We start from the raw sequence: 20540 nt of genomic DNA on the forward strand, positions 1-20540 counted from the left end.
GTATATATATATATGTGTGTATATATATATATATATATATATACATATATTAATGTTTACATAGAAGATTGCATGCGTGACATATTATTGAAATTCATAGACTTAGAAACCAAATATTTCAAAACGGTATATAAACTATGAATTATTATAAACACTTGCAATTAAACACACTTGTTGAAAAATCAGCTTAGTCACATTCTCGAGCTTACGAATAAACTCAAACTGTAACGATTTGAACCATATTTCTTAATGAAAGGATCATAGCGTAAGCACAATTTAGTTTGTGACAACGTAATCGCAGAAATCGAAATAGAATATTCATAATGTTCCAAATAATTTAGATTAGGAGCTGTCAAACGGGGAGGGGGGGATGAAAGCAGCCCAGAATGTTTGTTTTTAGATGAACCGATCCGGTGCGACGACTAACACTAGGAAGTCGTGTCGTTTAGTAACCGGCGTCAACACGAATCTCACACGCATTGAATTCTACTTATGATCCGCAGTTACGACTGCTTAATTAGCCGTTAATTGCGGATTAAAAATAATGACACACACATACACACGTCCGATGGACGCCATAGCGTCGTTGTTCGCCGCTCGACGATCACGGTTCTCCGCAATGTCCGAAGATCAGCGAACAAGCCTTGTCACTTGGGTTAATACACGCATTGTTCCAACCTCGGCATTTGATTTCTTTTTATCTAAAATGCATGGTGAAATCACGAGGATTCACTGTGCCACCGAAACTTCACTTAAGCTCGCACGCGTCGCTCTCAAGCTTTCCGCGGCATTTTTTTTCACGCACTTTTTCTAACAAGTATATTCCACTCGGTGGAACGCCATCTTGACTGCGCTATGAAACACATCCGCTGAGTATTTGCGAGGGAACTACATCGTAACTTTATTTCGTATTTAGTTTTTTCCCCTCTTTTTTACTTTTGATTAAACCTTTTAAGAACAATTATTTATATTTAAAATGATTATCACCAAAAAAATATTTGTAATCACATAAAAACATTAATGTGATTAGCCTTGTATTTTTTTTATTATTATTTAGATTCTCGCGTTTATAAAAAATACTGTTACCTAGTAACCTTAGTAATAGTATATTCAAAATCGTAATAAATTATTTAAATTAGTCATTAATACTTATAAAAAATTATAGTAAAGTCTGCTTTATTTATATTGTCATTGTTTTACAATAACATAATAATTTGTATAATAAAAACACATAGTAAAAACATTACATGTTTTAGATTTTTATAAATATTTGTAGATCATAGAAATTACATACTAGTTTTGTTATTTTTAAAATAAACACTTGTATACTTACTTAATAAGTACAAGATATAGATATACATAAATATGGTTATACAAATATCATATAATGAAAATTAGTACGGTGTGATACTTAATACAGTACAATTGGATATATATAAAATTCTATTACTCTGAAGTAAAAAAAAATAGCAAATTTACATAATTAAATGTCTCTTCATTAATATATAAAGTATATAGTATAAATTTGTTTATGCATTGCACACTAATTGATATTCATTTATGCTATAGAATGTTGATGATTTGATAAAAGAAACTAATAAATAAATCTATAAGCTTAGTCTAATACATTAATAATAAATTTCAGTTTGCATTCTCACAAGCATCAATCCAATCATTATACACATCTAAAGGTTCTGAAAGTAAATTGATTGTGGTTTGAAAGTCTTCTAGACAGACTCTGCAAGTAATCCTAGCTGTATTTCTTGACTTATCCCTGTAAATAGAAAGACAAAGCAGTAAAATTGAAATATAAGTAGTATAAAAATCGGCGGCAAATTTGTTATACGCACATCTTAACCTCACACGATTTTTCGTGATTACAAAATGGACAATTAAATTGCGTATCTAATGGTTGAATAGCTTTTTTTTTACTTGGAGGTTTTCGTTTACTTTTTCTTCGGCCCATTACGTTTGAAGTGTATAAAAGTACACTGGTTTTTTTTACTAAAAATCTTTACATTCACATACACCACCTTATACCAAATTTTGGTACTATTTATGTGTAAACTGTTGCGTGTGATTAATGTAGGGAGCAGTTTACAACGTAGTATAACACCATACAATTCACAAGAAATTACTAGGTTGGTATATGCATATGCGCAAAATATATTCTATAGATTTGAATAAATATCAAATATCAAATTTTAGAATTATAATGTTTTATGTTGTAAAAAGTAACTAAATTACTGAATTATATTATGCAATCAATCATAAAGTTAATAACTAAATGATTAAATGTGTTTAATTACTTAAATGCATTATTAAAAGGCATGCCAATGATATGAATTAATAAGAACTTGTAGTCTTAATGATACTATAGCGAATATTTTTATATCAATAAATTAAAAGATAATTATTATTTATGATATTTATATCATTTTAATATCATGAGTACTTTTAGTGTGTATCCTTGGAAATAAATAATTTCATATTATTACATAGAATTTGTGAAACAAATGTATAATGTGAAAATAACCTTAATTTTTGTACAGAAATTTGTCAATACCTTTTCCATCATCAAGGGAAGCAGAAATTGTTTATCAAGTATTAAGAGTTGATAAAGAACCTTCAAGAGGTAGTATTACAAAAAATTTGACATTAGACAACAATTTATTAAAAGTGTAAGTTATTGTATATTTATTATAATAGCATGTACTTAATTTATTTCACTAATTTATATTATGTTTTATAGAGTAATTTCTGGAACTGAAGTACGAAAAATTAGAGTGGCATTGACATCATTTTTTGATAGTTTGATTTTAGTAATAGAAACTATGCAACTTTTTGGTCCACCTGTGCCAAGTTATGATTATTATTAAGTAAATATTATTTTTTCATTATTTTTAAAATTAATTCCATATAAAATGGAACATACTCCAGCTCCATATGGACCAAGATCTGTTTATGGATACGCTTTATACATAGGTTCAAATATAATCTTTCTTTTATATTTGATATGGGCTGTAGTACCAGATCAAATTTTACATAGTCTTGGATTAACATATTGGCCTTCTAAGTACTGGGCTGTAGCAATTCCAATTTGGGCTTTAACTGCTCTTGCTACATTTGCATTTATTATTTACCCAGCTATAAACTTATCTATGACTCCAGATATTAGTGATATTGTAACTATAACAGATAAACATTCATGTCCTAAAAAAGAAACAATTCCAGGTGGTATACCTCCTGTATATGATATTCCAATAACAGAAATTTGTAGAAAGTTGTATTTATCAAAAAAAAAGTAAATGATGTTAAAAATTAATACATTTTACTTAAAACTATTAAAACATTAAATTTGTAAATTTACCATGAGGTATTACAATAAACCATGAATAAATACTTATAATAAACCATGAATATTAGTAATTTATAAATATATTTTAATAGTTTTAAAAAAAAAATATTAATCTTTATTGTAATATTTTTTTTTAAATCTAAATACTGTGTTGCAATATCATGTTAATTATGTATTTCATATATTGCAATATATAATTTGATAACAAAAGTTTTATATAATCTCGAGCATAAGAAGAAATATGTAGTTGATTGCAACTTTTTCAGTTAAATATTGTAGAAAATGATCAGGAAATATACACTAAAAAATAAAATATATAACCAATATATTGATAGTTATGAATGCAATAGTAATGCAAATTATTTTCAATCTACGGATAATGGACGCGAAATTATTAATTTAAAACAAAAATTAAAAAATGCAATCGACAGAAATACTATATTTTGTAGCTTTGAGCTTATTCGTACAAAAAATTATAATGTTTATAAACGGTATGTACAGTATATACTTAATAATGCTTAATATACTTATATTAATAATGTTTAATTACACTTATATAAGTAACAATTTTTGTTATAAGCATTTTTATAGAAATGAATAAATATCATCCACTCTTTTATTCTTTAACATGGCATATGTCAAAGAAAGTGGAAGATTATTTGTCTTTAGATATATTTAATACACTTCCAAGTAATACACTTGTACATCTTGTAGCTAATGCTTTAACTGTTACTGAAGTCCAAATTATATTAAAGAAAGCATTGGATTGTGGCATATATAATATTTTTGTTTTAAGGGGTGGTAATTATATACTCGTGTGAAATACTTTATACTTAAAATTCTTTGTACATAACAAAAATTTGTGTATTTGAATTTTATGATAAGATATAAATTTTAGATTCAACAAAATTAAATGCTGAATTTCCTCATGCAATTGATTTAATTCGTTTTATAAAAAATCAGTTTGGCGACATATTTTGTATATGTGTTGCTGGTTATCCAGAAATGCATCCAGAATCACCATCTAAAGAAATGGATTTGATTTATTTGAAAGAAAAAGTAATTATTTCATTTAGCCTTATTACTTATTTATGCATTTGATAATTTTATTTAATGTTCATATTAATTTTATTTTAAGGTTGATGCAGGTGCAGATTTTATAATAACACAAATTGTTTTTGAAGCAAATATATTCATTAAATTTGTGAATGACTGTAGAGAAATTGGAATCAATGTTCCAATCATTCCAGGTATTTTTCCAATAGTAAATTACACATGTATGAAAAACATACTTAACATGTGTAATGTTAAAATACCTCGAATTATTTTAAATACTTTAAAAGAAATTAAAAATGATGATGAAAAAGTGCGTAGATATGGAATAGAATTATCTATAAATATTATAAAAGACATTATTTTAAGCAAAACTACTTGTGGATTTCATTTTTTCACATTAAATAAGTAATTATGAATTTTCATAGAAAGAATATAATGTAAAATTATTTATTTATTTATATTTACTTATACATCTGTGAATTGCAGACTATCATCGTTATTGGAAATATGTAATAAACTTGATATTTTTCGCTGATTATCTGAAAGTGGGGAAGACATATATCACAAAGATGAAAAATTGCAATTATAGAAAATTATACATTTAAGCATGACAGTTTTAATAAACATATTATAATACAATTAAATGTAGTGATATTAGGCGCCAAGTTTAACCTGAATTACCAATTGTTAAAATTCCCTAGGTGGAACAATGGCAAAGAATTAAAATATTTAATTCGTACAAAATTCATAAAGTCTTTATTAAAATTTAATATTCATTTTGCATGTTTTTTATAGTAAGGTTATTAAACATTACCTTTTAATTTCTTTTCAAGGAACTTACTAAAAAAAGTCACAAAATTGATCTCGAGATTTCTTACGAACGTAACGTGGCAGATTTGTAGATATACACGATCCTTTGAGGATACTTGCTATTTTGCGCACGCGCTATAGAAATATTCATGACGAACGAACAGAGCTAGTCGAGTTGGGCGCCAGAGCTCCGCGTGGTCAGTTGGATAGTTGGTGTGACGGTAACAAGAAAGAGGAAGGATCCATAAGCCAAGATATAAAGAACAATGGCACTCTTCCGTTTCACTCCCAAACGTTGTTTGGAAGTTCAGGTGCGTGGTAAAGTATTTTATGTAAAATTGATTGGTCTTGGTATGCAATATGATATTTGAATGATTCCTAAACCACTGCACGTTGTTCCGGTGCGAAATTCGAACGGCAATCAAGTGTTTAACGTATATTATTATCTTTTTGTAATAATAGTGGGTTATTTTAAATAGATTATGATATAAAAATGTATATCTTTTTATTATTCATCTCTTTTGAAACGCTAGAGTTTCGCACACCGTCAAGAGTCAAGATGCTACGGTTCTGGATATCCAGTAGGCGTTCGTTGTATCGACCAATAGCCTAGTAACATACACGATCAGAACTGTCGGTATACAAATTCTCAAATTCATAAAATATTGTCTACATTAATAATATTTGGGTGAAATATTAGATCGTGTTTGTTGATTGAATAGGTAAAATGCTAACTATGAAAGGTTTGAAGTTAAAGGTTTTTCAACTTATCGAACGTATGCTTAATAACACCTCTGCGAAGCTCCAACAATGCACATTATTTTGAAGGAATACCTCTAATATGGGAACATCTTAGAGAATCGAGTAGTTGCATTCAACGGTAATATAAAATCTTATGAATATCATAAAACGAATATATATGCCGTTTAAGTTTCTAAAAATTTATCTATCGAATTACATATTGAATGGGGAAGGGGAAAGGGTTTACCTGATCGACAGAACTTGGCATTAATTTAGATAAGCTTGATATAGTAGTTACGTAATAAATTTATAGAAAGCACACAATTATTATTTATTGACTACCGCAAATTATAAACGTTATTAAATCATATACGTTAAAAAAAGGACATTAACTGTTTTCCATTTTTAACGTTTATTCGTGAAATTACTAAATTGATATATGAAATACTTCATACGAATGTACATTTGCGGTGTAAATCAGTTTTGTGGTGGATTATAGTTGAAATATTTATGAAATGCATGAATAAATTCTTCGCATAAATTGACGTATCTTTTTAGTTTTAATCGATCAGTACACGGAATTTCCAGTGATTGTATATCAGATAAACAGATGGAATACGAAATATTAATTTCGATCATCGATATAAAAATTGAAAGGTTAGTTTATCAAAGACCAAAGCTGTCAATCAATTTCCATTGTAACAATATATTGTTACTGTACATATATATTGCTGCATTTACATAGCCAAACTTGAAATGAATTCCTGTTAAATTATCATGTGTACGTATGTCCTTATATTTGTAAATCAAAACACCAGACAACGTGTATGGGGAAATATTTGAGAATTCCTTATGCCAACACACATATTCATTGAGGAGTGCACAGTATTATAATTTCGTAAGGTATGATAATTTTAGATTGAATTCGAGGTCAGAATCTGTTTCGTCCTCTCGATCCACATTAGTCATTTCTTCGTGACCTGTTCTTGACAAACACCTGCTTACCGATCGAATTTTCAGCTACTCGTGCCGCTTTCATCCGCTGTATCGCTGTATTCGAAATAATTCTTTGTCGTTTAGCCATCTATAGCTAACATATACATCCGGTTTTAACCCTTTCTATTCTTATCATGATCGCTTGGAATCTCTGAATGTCAAATAACTATATAGAACTATATATATATTAATATAGTTTTATGAAGGGAAATACGAAATTTTACGAGACATATTAAAATTAATGCGATTAATCCAAATAAAAGTATTAATACGAACGTTATTAATGTTGTTTAATGTCGAACTAAATCATAAGTTCGACTGAACCAGTCAATTAAACTCGAGCGAATAGTTTAATACAAAGTCTACGTATATCTACTGTAACTTTTGGCAGATTTAGAAATTGTTCTCTTAACTTACAGATGGCTCGCTGATTACCTAATATCATAGATATATGAACGTAACCTTCGGATCGCATAACATGCTACTTTAGAACTGTCTCTTTTTTCTCCCTCTTTTACAAGTGAAATCATCTATTATTAACGTGCACAATAATTCAACACGTCGATATCCTAATATAGTCAGATTTTCAAATCGACCTTCCGACTGTACAAATATAAAATAATTTATTTTCGTTATGAATAGCGATTAAAAATTAAAGGAGAAAAGCAGAAGGAAGAATGAATTTCGCATAAATTATAGAACTCTCGCGATTTGATTAAACGAAGTTACAAATTATTCATACGTGGAAAAAAATGTTGCAGAGTATATTAAGAAAATTGAGTGGCGTTGTTATTTAATAATTTCGGATTCGAGCGAAGTTGAAGACAAACGTCGAGCTGTCGGCAAGACGATTGAATTTCAGGGTTAATAAAGATTGGATCATGCGTGACACCCTCTTCTCGGTCATTTTAGCGCCATTTGACGATTATATGGCGCGAAATCAATTAGATAATTGTAGTTTGCGGGTGTGTTCTATCTAGTAGTGCCCTTCACATGCTTGTTAGTTATGCAATCAAAGATAACGACCGCTATGGAGTCTTTTACATAATGTTACGCATAATTAATTAAACAAATTATTATTATGTTTCGATTTGGTCGAGATTACTTTTATGCTTACACGTTCTTGCAAATTCTGATAAGAGATATCAAGATTATATTTTTAAGCAGCAAATTCCACTCGTTTCACTTTCCCGTTTATCTTTGAAAAATAAATGCAATTAAAAGTATTCGGAAAATTTTTATTCGATAGAAATTCAGATATAATGACGACAATGATATTCTAGAATCATTTATTTCATCGATCATTCAGAGGTAATTAATTATAGATATTTATGATTTAATATTATATCTAGACGAATATCAAATCTGTATAAAGACACAGCTTTTGGACCTTGAATTATTTTCACCGTTTTCTGTTCTAACTCGAAATACTTTTTCGCAAAGATTCACTTCGACATAGATAAATTTGATTAGCTTGTATATCCCATATTTAACGCCAATTTGTTCGACATTGGTATGCAACGTATCTTCTCTTATTTAGTTTGTATTTCCAGAATTTTACAGAAAATTTACAATATCGTCTCAATAACCCAGCTTATCTCTGAATCTGATAAGCGGTAGCTAAACACGAAGTTTATTCGAAACGTCGCAAGATTATCGCGTTATTTCTGTATCATAAAACGCGTGCAAAAATTCGCTGGAATCGTAAGATCTATATTAAATTTCATTTCGTAACAGCTTATCTGTTCTGTCCAATTTTGATGGCTAATTCATATCTACATATACATCTTATAATCAAGGTCATTGGAGGATCGAGTGTATGAAGAGAATTGAAATTCTTCGGTGAACACGACGGGCACTTGCACGGGTAATGAGGATCAGTACAGCAAAGGAGAACTTATTCTCGACGAGGATACAACGATGTCAACCTACATTCGATCGAGAAAGGAAATAAGGCCAAAGATCTTCATTTCGCTGAAATGTGCATCCGCACGAAAATTTTCTCGTATTTCAGTTTCGAACGAGTTATTTACGCATATCAATTTTCCTTGTCTTTTTCTTAAGGACAGAAGATCCCACGTACGATTTCCACGAAACTATTAAGCGGAAAATTGATTTCGTACGACCCGTTATTGCGGCCTCAAGGAAAAACCTAGAAGGAGGATGAGTCGCATGATTTCCTTTATGGAGTTGTTCAAGACCGCTGCGAGTGACCGAATGTTAAAATGGAAATGACACGAATATTTAAAATCTCACGATCCGGTTGAGTCGCCTGATTAAATTATATCGGCCAAGTAATTAATTTCATTCGCGTCTAATATGAGCCAAGATAAAGATGCAGCAACGCTCCTCTGTCGAAATATCAATAAGAGACAAAGTCGCGATCGCGATAACGTAGTGAGTAATGCGAGTGACCTAATGCATACGAATAATGCGGCACCGTTAACGCGTGTACCCAAAGTTCGACGATAAACCTGTTCCACGGTCGCAGAATGCGTTAATCTTCGTTGTTACCCGTGCGAATTTTTCATGATACACTTGTTCTTCTGTCTATTGCGAAAATATAGATCCAGATCTATAGACTTTCTAGAGTTTCCAGACTTTCTCGGACCTCGAGCGTTTTCCTCTTCTTTTTCCTCCAGCGACAACGAACTTTCGATTGTAATCGTGAACCGACTGAATCGTGATCAGCGGCATGCATAATCGCGAGCTTAATAGCGAATTAATGAAGTTACACAATCGTTATCTTTCTTCTATTAATCGACTGTTTAAGTAGATTCGTACGTGCCAAATTGTATAATACCGATCTCGAGCGATCGAGATAGTTCGATGCCTCGTGTCACACGTATCGACGAATGGATTTTCTCATAGAAATCGTTCAAGTCGTGCACGTCATCGGCACGTCCATAAATCATTGGAAACTAGGAAGAACTTAAACGGCCACTGGTGCAAGTAATGTCACTCCGAGTCACATGCCGCAAACGAATAGCGCACGATGTATGACGTCAAATCTGCGAATACATTGCGGAACACGTGGGGCGATAATCTCTGTTCGTCGTGACAGAACCAGCACACCGATCCGAAATTTAATTGGGCACTCGGTATCCTTTCTTTCTTTTTCGCGCTTTCAATTATATTTGAAGATCACGCGAGGAAACCGCTATGAATCATGTCCATTTAAACCCTTTGCACTCGAGAGGCGCCCTTCAGTCGCCATTTGATAAAATTTCGAAGTTCGATATTAATTGACATATCAAATTTAAAATAATGCTAACAGTGTGTGCGAGGTATCGAAATTAAATAATTCTACGTGTTAATTATTGTAGGATTTCTTATTTACTGCTCACAAAATGTCATCAGCTTAATAGCACAAAATTTTTCAACTCGTACCCTTCTTTAACCAAATCAATCGTCGAGTGCAAAGGGTTAATACGCTGCCTTAGGATCAGATCATTCTATCATTCTTATGAACATTTTAAGAATATGGATTATCGCGAAGCGAAAGAACGTGAATTCTCGAATTCTTCTTTTTGAAAGGTTTAGATGTTTAAGCCTAATGGGTAGTTTTATTTTTACCCATAGCTGTGATATGGAAGTATTGAAATGTTTTCACTTATCTATTAGTCAGGGTAAAATTTACTTATTTTTAACTTATTTTTTCCAGTCTCATCTCTTTCGATATCATGTTATTAGGGGGTTGTAATTCGTCGCAGACCTAATTTCCATTGCAGAATTAATCAAACAGCTGGATAAATCAACTTGATGTTTAGTCGTGGTTGAAAACGGTAAACAACGTGTTATTAATTGCCTGTATCGTTATCTTCGTGCATACATATGAGAAAAAGGTGGCACTGTAACAGATTTCCTTGAATAATTCATGCTAGTCGTACGACTAGAATTTCACGGTAATAATGTTAAGTAACATCGATTCAGTACCTGTTATAACGTAGAATTAAAATTTATTATAAATTTCCATACAACGATACGATGCTTCCAATCGTCATACCTACGCCACAGGAAATAAGTCACACAGTAAAATAAGTTTCGAGTCGTGAATTGATGTCTTCGATCGACCTATAGATTATTTAAGTTCCCGTTACCATCGACTATAGAACAAATCAATTCTAGAATCACTTTACATTCGAACCGCAAGAAAGAGCATGTAAATAATTATAATGAAATCATGCGATCGACTTTCTTATAATTGCGGTCATTAATTTCCATTTCATTAGGATTTAATTGCCAATGATAGGAAGCTTTTTATACACACCGACCAAATGAAGAAAAATATTTGAAATACAGCAAAATATTTTCTTTTTTAAGGTGATATATACACGTGCCGTACTAATCTGGCGACACAAAAGTCATTAATTATATCTGTGTTATATCTAATTGAAAAGTAAAGACTGGCAAGTTCTTATTTCAAATGTAAATTCTTCGGGAGTTGGTTAATATGCGTTGCACGTTCGTCACTAAACGCGCAGAACTTACGTACTACTGATAATCCAGCGTTAAAAGATTTCACGCTTATGGCTTCCGCCTAATTTTGATTTTTTCCTCCCTACTGTCATCGATAATTGAACGAAATCACTTGCACTTTATCATATACGTCACCTGTGCACGCTATTACAATAATCCGAGATAACGTGCACGTTTTATATAGGCATGACCATGTTCAGCGGTTAAAAGTTCTTATCATTTATATTCACGTTAATCTAGACCTTTTAAACCTCTGACTATAGCTTGTCTGATTCAGCTAAATATTTGATTACATCTCTGGTTTAGCTAGCTTTTAGTTCAATCGCGTTTGCTGTGATAAGGAGATACCTTAGGGCAGCGATTTTCAATCATTTCCATTTTATTGTACATATAAATTTATAAACTCTGCTAGTTATTAAAGAAAGAAAAATGAATGACTAAAAATTAATTTGTAAAAGGGTAAATACTAAAGATGCGATACGATGAAAAATAGATGATTCTTTTTGTCGATGTACAAAGAGAGATTGTCTTTTATTCAAAGGTAATTTGAAATCATATGAAAGAGCTATCGTTGCATTAGATGTAAATATTTTATTTGGGAAAAATCTGAGGGAAAAGATATCAGTACCTTAGATCAAATATTTACAGTGTAGTATAGTGTACTGTGTACAATGTAGATAGTTACAGAGCGTTGGATAAAATATTCTGTAGTCTTTATATGTTTGTATGTTATTATAGTATCGTGTGCTTTAGCTAAAATTTTATCACTCGACTGTACGATTGTGTTTATAATTAATTTTTATCGAGTTCTTAAGTAATAACGCTATCGAATAACTAGAAGTCTCACGCCATCGTGATATCGGTATTATCAAAAAATTATCTATTTTCTTTTATTATAATACAAGGAAGAATTCATTAATTTTATAAAAAACTAATGATAGATACGAGAATATTTTTTAAGATAAAAAATATTGGCAGGAGTCATTTTTTATATGAACTCTTCAATTTTCAAGTACATATCTTACTTCTTACTGTAATTCTTTTAAGATTCGTATATAGTATGCTTTATCTTTCACTGATCAATACTTTCTAATCAAAATGGTCAACTTGTGTTATGTTTAGTATTAAAAATTCTCATGGTACATTCAAAAATTACCGAGATACATTACTGCGATATCCCATTTTGAAAATCACTCTTTCAGTGACTCGACAGTTTTAAAATACAATTAACAACTACTTATTTTTCCTGAAAATTGACACGAGAAGGTATGCGAAGATAAGCACTGGAAGTCTGGTAGGGAATCGATAAAAGTTTTCCATTCAACGATAGAACATTATTTAAATACCAACTACGTAGAAATGAATGCACTAACTTGTCCAGACTAATTAACGCTACGTAATAGTATTTATTAATTACGATATATCATGAATCGTATTGTACACCAGTGGGAGATCGCGTGTTGAACTTTGTTCGTAGGCGACTAATTATCACTCGACGTAAAAAGCCCGGGCTTTGTAAAAAGCGATATCGAACTACTATTATGTACGAGTCGATGTTTCGCTCTCGTATATTTTTTCGCCACGATTATGTCACTTTGCTTTTACTCGCGCGAGTATTGTGAAGGAAGAAAGACCATAAGTGAAAGATATGTAAATATAATGTCTTTCGATTTATTTTTAGATCCATTTATAGAACGCGGGAAATGTTATCGGAAATACATCGTTTACGGTGAAAGTTGACCTTTGTGTTTGAAAGTTTCTGATCCGCGTGATGATCTTATATTGAACTTCTCATGGTTCGCTGTAGGTAACGCAAGTTTCGATTTGAATAATTTAAGACGATTTCCAAGATACCGTCATTATATAATTTTCTGGATGGAAGTCAACGTTCAATTTTTCTTCTTTTGAAAACCTGAAAACTTTTCCCGAAACAATAATTTGATAATTATCGTTTGGAAAATTCGTGAGAAAATTTACGAGATTAAAAATGATCTTGTTTCAGAAAATTAACATTTTTATCGAGGAATGTGCACACGTACCGCTTCTATAAATGATTCTCTTTCATCATTTGTCGAATAGTCTCTCGAGTCCTTCGAAAAACTCTTTATCTTCCTCAACAATGAATTCCATTGAATTTGCAAACCTCTGTAGTATTAAATTCCGCAGCATTAAACAAGCTTTGTAAAGACCAGAATAAACGATAGTGCGACTATACCATATCCGGTGAATGGAGCAGTTGGAGTTCAACATTCTAGTCGAGGTCCAGCATTTCTTGCATGTTCTTCATCGATACTCGAGACCCAGCGTTTAGCTGCCGCATTAAACCTTTTACTGAGAAAACAGCATTTGCTCGGATCTATCCTTTCATCTTTTCACAGAAGTTTATAACAAAACATTCTCTCTTCAACTGCAAATTTCTCCATGCTTCTCGAATGCTGTAAAACATATGAACGGCTAGAATTGATATTTATCTTGAAATTTGAATACTAATTCGATTTGAGGAGCTGACCGATGGCAAAGCAATTGGATCGGCGTGGGTTAAGTTCTTGATTTGATTGCAACGATACGCATGACGGAAATAAAAGTCACTGTCAATCTGTTCAATTAGTATTTCGTTACATCGTTGTGGTTACCACCTGATATTCGTCTTGCGTTACAGCCTAAGTATATTGTTACTTACAGTTGGAGCAATAAATTCTTGGTGCGAACGCGTCAATCCATAACGCACGGTACTTACTTGCCTTGTTTTCGTTACGTGATAATACCTGTACAATATTATGTGTATATTATTATAGATATATAAATAGTAATTATACTGTTATAGATTATAAATCGTAAAGAAACAATTAAATTGTCCGTAAAATATTTGATATTCTTTAGAGTTAAAATGTGGTTAATTCAAGTGTGGTTTGCTTCATCTTTAACATCCAGTTTACACCTCGTTTATATGTATGAGAATAATAGTTGGTCTTGTAGGAAACGTGACAATTCATCCACATAATTATGAAAACAATTAATCAAAGCTTCATGTTCTTGCAATTTTGCTATAGATATTCCAATACTTGTAGATCAAGTACATGTCCTTGAACCATTCGCTAAACTGACCTCTAAGTCATCTCGAGTATCAGATTGTGACATGTCATCCACGACTTTGAACTTCATATATCCCAGTGAAATGCACGTCATTGCTTCTGTAACCTTGAATATCACCGTGTTGCAAAGGACACGTTTTTATATCCGATTTTCTTATCACGTGTGCATTATGTAGCGTAAGTCGAATTATACAACACGTGAAACTATTTATTTTTAGTCATCGACCACTCGCAACTCTGGCCATTATCCAAATACAACGTTCTGTATATGTTTAATAACGATCTAGGTGAACCTTTACATTCATAAATACAATATGCTGACCGAAAAAGAGTGTACAATGTAATCCGAAAATATAACGCTAACGCCAGTCATTCTCAATGATACAAAACCCTCTTTCATAACCCAGTCGTGTATCTGTGACCATTTTAGAATGAATCCTTTGCGAAATGTTATATCCATTCGTGTACGTTTCTTGTGGCTGCCTGTCTGCCTGTGCTTTCACAAACGAAATTTTTAGCTCGTACTGTTATGTAACAAGTTAAACTTTCGTGTTATAATTAAACGGCACTTTCAAGTTGCCATTTTCATTGGATGACAAAATATTACATGTATATAATTGAATGGTATGCACACCTCGATATACATGTGGAGAGTTGTGATGTGCAGTGAACTCGTAAGATGAATGACAAATTCAATAGAAAGGGCGAGGTCACCGACAATTCGCATTCAACGGTATATCGTACATTAGAGATGATTTGGTCCGCAGTGCGGTATGACCATATGTCGTTATACTTAGTAGAAATAACGCCAATCTAGAGAATACCTAGCAGAGGATATCACCAATGAAAAGGATGAATATAGTTAAATGGATCCTTCGATCGAAAAGTTTTTCAATAATGCGATCGTTCATCGCGCCATTTCTTAACGAGAGGTTATGTCTTGCAGAGGTTTTAGTTCGAAAAAGTTGACCTAATTACTCTCGTAACTTTCAGAGACCCATTTTCCATTGTATCGTGATCAATTCGACAGTAATTACTGACACGAACTGGGCCATTTAATCGGTAAATTGTTATACATATATATCATAATGAACATTTACTGTAACGAATTATGAAAAAATTATAAATTAGTGACACGAATTATTTCGATTTAAAGGATATCCGTTTCATCTTACTTACATTTTATTTTATTTATTTCGGTGAGATCTTAACTTTCATTCACTGCTGATATGTTTATTAAATAATTATAATATAAACGTAGTAATAAAGATGCAATGGAATTTGAAAAGTTTCTTTTCGTACCGTGAACATAGAGGGCGAGACAGGTATGAAATAGTGACTCCATCTGTCGTGTTTTTGGACTCAAAATCCAGAAATCCTAGCCGGGTTTTCCGCTTTACCTTCCCATTCTGATTTCTCCTCGACCTAATTTCTCATTCACGTTGCAAAATGCGGTCGTGAATCGATGTTTGCTCTCCGAGCTTTTAGTCTGTATTTACCGTTATCTAGAGATTTCTGCGCCACCCTGCGGATAATGAATCGCCGTGTTCGACTGCGTACGTCAAACGATAGAATCGTATAAAAAATGTATAAGGCTAAAAATACGTGTAAGGAAAAAAAAAAAAGGTAAACTCGTATGATATGACGTAATCGTTTCACGCGCGTTTCTGAAATAACTTCTTGTCACGCCGGAACACGAGCGACTAATTTCAGTTTGGTTATCGACTAACCGACTTATCGATATAACCGTCTTGCGGAAAACAAAAACGTTCTCGCACGAAACAAGAGAATAGAAGCAGAAATTGATCAGTCAGAAGGAAAAAGCTCGTCTTTGTGGATTATGAGAACCGATATATATGTAACTGTTTAACGTGATGTCACGAATGTCGTTTTTACGTAATCCAACAATCATTTATGATTGCTCGTTAAAATTGGTAACATTGGTATTTCAAGTTTTACACATAATGAGAATTTAATTACGTTTATCGAATTGTGTTTAAATAGAAAATAGGAATAGTTTCATTAATCGAAAGATATAATTGTTTCTTTAAATTCGCTGATTACATTTTCTTATTAATTTATGTACCCATGTATAAGGGCAAAGAATATCTTCAAAATTTAATTTCTATATGTAAGAACTTGTCGAGGCCTCAAACCTTACTGTTAATTAGATTTTTATATACATTAAAGACAACGATAAGCTGAATTGTTTCCACAATATGTAGATACTTGCAACTAATAGACTTTAAGAAATATATGAGATAATTGTAAATTAACCTTCTCCTTATTTTTACAGAAAATAACATCGACCGTATTTGTGAGATCATTGAGTGATGCCTCCACCGATTTAAAGAAGATTCTGGCTGAGAAATTACCGAAGGAACAGGAACGGATCAAGGAGTTCCGTAAACAATTTGGATCCACGAAAGTGGGAGAGGTCACAGTAGACATGGTACGCACTTAACCGTTACGCAATTTCGACTGCATCGTATTTTTTTTTCCAGTTTAAACGTTTCTCTACTAATAAATTGTCGGGTATAGTAACAATTTTCTGGAAAACCGATGACGCGACAAAGATCGCAACATTTTACACCACGTGTAAGAGAATATTAGTTATTTTTTATAATACCGATAAATGTCACGGATGAATGATATACATTATGGCATAAATAAATGTCGCGTGCTTATCATGTGATCACGATATAGGCAGACTTTTAGGTTGTCGGAAAAATTTTGGCCGCCTAATGAACGTATACCAGAAAGTCTTAATTTTTATATCAACAGCTGATGAACTTTATTCCCTGGCTATCACATTTCTAGCGATTTTCTGAAGACGATAAAGCTCTTTGTATTTAATGACATCTAATTGAGTAAGAAGTTATGCAACGTTATATTAAACGTTTGAATATATTTTTTTTTATACTTCATTTATATGTAGCATTAAATCATGATAAATGTAAAAGTAACATTCAAACGAGTTCAAAGTGCATCTCTCGTAGTCGTTACATCATAGATCAATGTCAATGAACTCGTTTCCCTCTTTCTTTTTTCAACTTGTGTTTGATATCACATGATAACTTGACCTTTTATTCCTTTTTAGATGTATGGTGGCATGCGTGGAATTAAAGGACTTATATGGGAACCATCAGTTCTGGATCCTGAGGAAGGTATTAGGTTCAGAGGAAAATCAATTCCAGAATGTCAGAAAATTTTACCCAAAGCTGAAGGTGGTGATGAACCGCTTCCGGAAGGTTTGTTCTGGCTTTTGATTACCGGCGATGTTCCTACGAAAGAACAAGTACAAGCAATTTCTCAAGAATGGGCGTGCAGAAGTGCATTACCTGAGCATGTAACTAAAGCCCTGAACAATTTCCCGAAAACTTTGCATCCCATGACACAATTCTCCGCCGCCATCACTCTTTTAAACAGCGAGAGTGAATTCGTTAAAGCATACACGAAAGGTGTACACAAAGGAAAATATTGGGAAAGCACTTACGAAGATACAATGAATCTGATTGCCAAATTACCTGTAGTCGCAGCTACGATATACAGAAATATTTACAAGGGTGGTAAAGGCGTAGGATCCGTTGATCCGTGCAAAGATTGGTCTTGGAATTTCTCAACCATGCTTGGATACGATAACCCACAATTCATCGAACTGATGCGCTTATACCTAACGATACACTCTGACCACGAAGGTGGAAACGTATCTGCACACACTACTCACTTAGTAGGTTCTGCATTGTCCGACGCTTATTTGTCCTTCGCGGCTGGTATGAATGGTCTAGCTGGCCCTCTTCATGGCCTTGCAAATCAAGAAGTGTTGATATGGTTAGAAAAGCTGCGCGGTGAGCTTGGAGACAGCCCTAGTGACGAAAAAATGAAGGACTTTATTTGGAACACACTGAAGAGCGGACAAGTCGTTCCTGGATATGGACATGCTGTACTCAGAAAAACTGATCCTAGGTATACATGCCAGAGAGAATTCGCGTTGAAACACTTACCAGATGACAAATTATTCAAGGTAGTACAGTCCTCTATATGATTTATATCAAATTAATTTTATTTTCATCATAATCTAAATAGAAATTTTCTTTTAATTAATGTTGATGTTCGTATATTTTTAGCTCGTTTCTCAAGTATATAAAGTAGTTCCTCCCATTCTTTTGGAAACTGGTAAAGTAAAGAATCCATGGCCAAATGTAGATGCCCATTCAGGAGTTCTGTTGCAGTACTATGGAATGAAAGAAATGAATTATTACACCGTTCTTTTCGGAGTATCTCGTGCCCTTGGTGTCTTATCGTCCCTTGTTTGGGCTCGTGGTCTCGGTTTCCCAATTGAAAGGCCCAAGTCTTTAAGTTCCGAGCTTCTGATGAGATGCGTTAGAGCTTAAACATCTTTATTTATCAAAAATCAAGATCATTGAAACCTTCTAAGTTCGTGTCACACCATTATCATGACCTCAAAAATAAAATAAAAAACTGACCGTTTTTTATCATATTAAAGATATTAATACACAGAAAAGTATAATCTTTTCGGACCTCTTTTCAAATTCATTGTAATATGACTTTAAACCAATCGTTTTAATTGTTGTGCCTTCTTAGAAAGACGAGAGATTAAATATTGGAACAATAAATAATCGCCTCATGTAACGAATGTAAACTTTTTAAGAAGAGGTTTCGCAGTTTATTATATTTAAAAATTTTCTTTTACACTTATTAATAATATTTCCGTCTATGTATTTTCTGTTAAAAACAAATTTCATAAAAATGAGATAAGGATTTTGCGATATAAAACAAAGTACGAAAAATATGAATTCATCCGATATACATAATTTTAACTGCCATGCCCTTTTAAAAAAAACCCTAATATACGCATTAACAATAGGTAAGATAAATTGTAAATATATTTGTCGCTTTATGTTTAACTTAAATGGCGACAATTTTAGAAATAAAAATGATAAATTCATTGTAATAAAAGTTAGTAAATCATCAAGATATTCACTGAAAATAGTGAACATTTCAAATACCGTAAATTGAACAGACACTGCCAAAAAAAATATCAAAAATTTTAGAATATGATTCAATCATAATAAGTATCTTTATTGTTCTTGTACCGATGAAAGAACATCGTGTGGTTATTAAAAATCGTTTTACCGGCAGAAATTTGTTAAATATAATTGTTCTTAGTATATGAAATAGAAAATAAATAGGGCTAATAAAACATGTAAAAATTGTTGCAGTGTTAGTGCATCAGTTGTTGATTTTAGATTCTTTAAAAACATAAATATAGCTCCATTGCATCGAGCTATTTCGGTTATCATAAATTTAAAAAAAAAAAAAAATACCAGTGGTAGATCCACTGTTACGAGAATGAGTGAGTGTGTGCGATACGTTATTTATAACGAACGTGAAAATAAAAAAACCTTTTAAAAATTATATTTGTTTTCTTTTTTTTACATCTCAAATATAGACAAAGAATACAAAATAACTCATACTCCACTAAATACTTTGATCATTAATTTATTTCGTTAATTAACAGGAAAGAAGAAAGACAAAAAAAGCAATTTGTACTAATGTTTTAAATTATCGCAATAAAATATTTAATAAAATTCAAAATATATAACTGAAACTATAGAAATAAAAGTATTAATTCTGTTATCTTCACTTATTTTTTTAATTTAATTCAACATCGTGCTTATTTCATCTAATTCAACATCGTGCTTATTTCATCTAATTCAACATCGTGCTTATTTCATCTAATTCAACAGACAGATCCTTTATTAAATTTTAACTATCCTTTATGTCAATCTTTTACTTCTTACTGTATTTAAAAGTATAAAATAAATAATGAGTTTAATCTTTGTAACTAATTATAATTCCAAATAGTTTATGTTGAATTTGACAATAATATTTAAAATCATGTAAACTATAACTGTTAAAATTGTAACTAAATTGAATCAGTAACATATGTAAAAATAAAATTTTTTTTTTTTTTTTTTTTTTTT

At 31.8% G+C, this 20540-nt stretch overlaps 5 protein-coding genes across 6 annotated transcripts; 4 read left to right on the top strand and 1 right to left on the bottom strand.

Annotated features, from left to right (window-relative positions):
• Window positions 1–1527: 1527 nt before the first annotated feature.
• LOC108553706 (transcription elongation factor 1 homolog) lies at window positions 1528–1984 on the bottom strand. Its single transcript, XM_017908725.1, has 2 exons — window positions 1851–1984; window positions 1528–1774 (listed from the first exon to the last, which is right to left on the bottom strand). Exons 1-2 carry the CDS (start codon window positions 1964–1966, stop codon window positions 1642–1644), a joined length of 249 nt encoding a protein of 82 aa, XP_017764214.1. The 5' UTR covers window positions 1967–1984; the 3' UTR covers window positions 1528–1641.
• Window positions 1985–2047: 63 nt separating this feature from the next.
• On the top strand, window positions 2048–3056 carry LOC108553697 (Threonyl-carbamoyl synthesis 6). The gene is made up of 4 exons (XM_017908712.1): window positions 2048–2141; window positions 2553–2681; window positions 2753–2879; window positions 2986–3056. The coding sequence occupies exons 1-3, from the start codon at window positions 2059–2061 to the stop codon at window positions 2877–2879; spliced, it is 339 nt and encodes a 112-aa protein (XP_017764201.1). The 5' UTR covers window positions 2048–2058; the 3' UTR covers window positions 2986–3056.
• LOC108553354 (phosphatidylinositol glycan anchor biosynthesis class P) lies at window positions 2925–3308 on the top strand. The gene has a single exon (XM_017908226.1). The coding sequence runs from the start codon at window positions 2925–2927 to the stop codon at window positions 3306–3308; it is 384 nt and encodes a 127-aa protein (XP_017763715.1).
• A 332-nt stretch (window positions 3309–3640) lies between these two features.
• LOC108553365 (methylenetetrahydrofolate reductase) lies at window positions 3641–4949 on the top strand. Its single transcript, XM_017908237.1, has 5 exons — window positions 3641–3849; window positions 3939–4159; window positions 4257–4417; window positions 4497–4819; window positions 4901–4949. The coding sequence occupies exons 1-5, from the start codon at window positions 3641–3643 to the stop codon at window positions 4947–4949; spliced, it is 963 nt and encodes a 320-aa protein (XP_017763726.1).
• Window positions 4950–5382: 433 nt separating this feature from the next.
• kdn (citrate synthase) lies at window positions 5383–19971 on the top strand. 2 transcript variants are annotated; one of them, XM_017908864.1, is made up of 4 exons: window positions 5383–5535; window positions 16829–16984; window positions 17633–18556; window positions 18660–19971. In XM_017908864.1, the coding sequence occupies exons 1-4, from the start codon at window positions 5491–5493 to the stop codon at window positions 18924–18926; spliced, it is 1392 nt and encodes a 463-aa protein (XP_017764353.1). In that variant the 5' UTR covers window positions 5383–5490; the 3' UTR covers window positions 18927–19971. The 2 variants fall into 2 exon arrangements, with proteins under 2 accessions (XP_017764353.1, XP_017764350.1); XM_017908861.1 differs by lacking the exon at window positions 5383–5535 and adding an exon at window positions 16392–16466.
• Window positions 19972–20540: the final 569 nt, after the last annotated feature.

The sequence above is a fragment of the Eufriesea mexicana genome, unplaced genomic scaffold (assembly GCF_001483705.2).
Source record: "Eufriesea mexicana isolate 0111107269 unplaced genomic scaffold, ASM148370v2 scaffold22, whole genome shotgun sequence".
In the NCBI taxonomy this organism is placed as follows: Eukaryota; Metazoa; Arthropoda; class Insecta; order Hymenoptera; family Apidae; genus Eufriesea; species Eufriesea mexicana.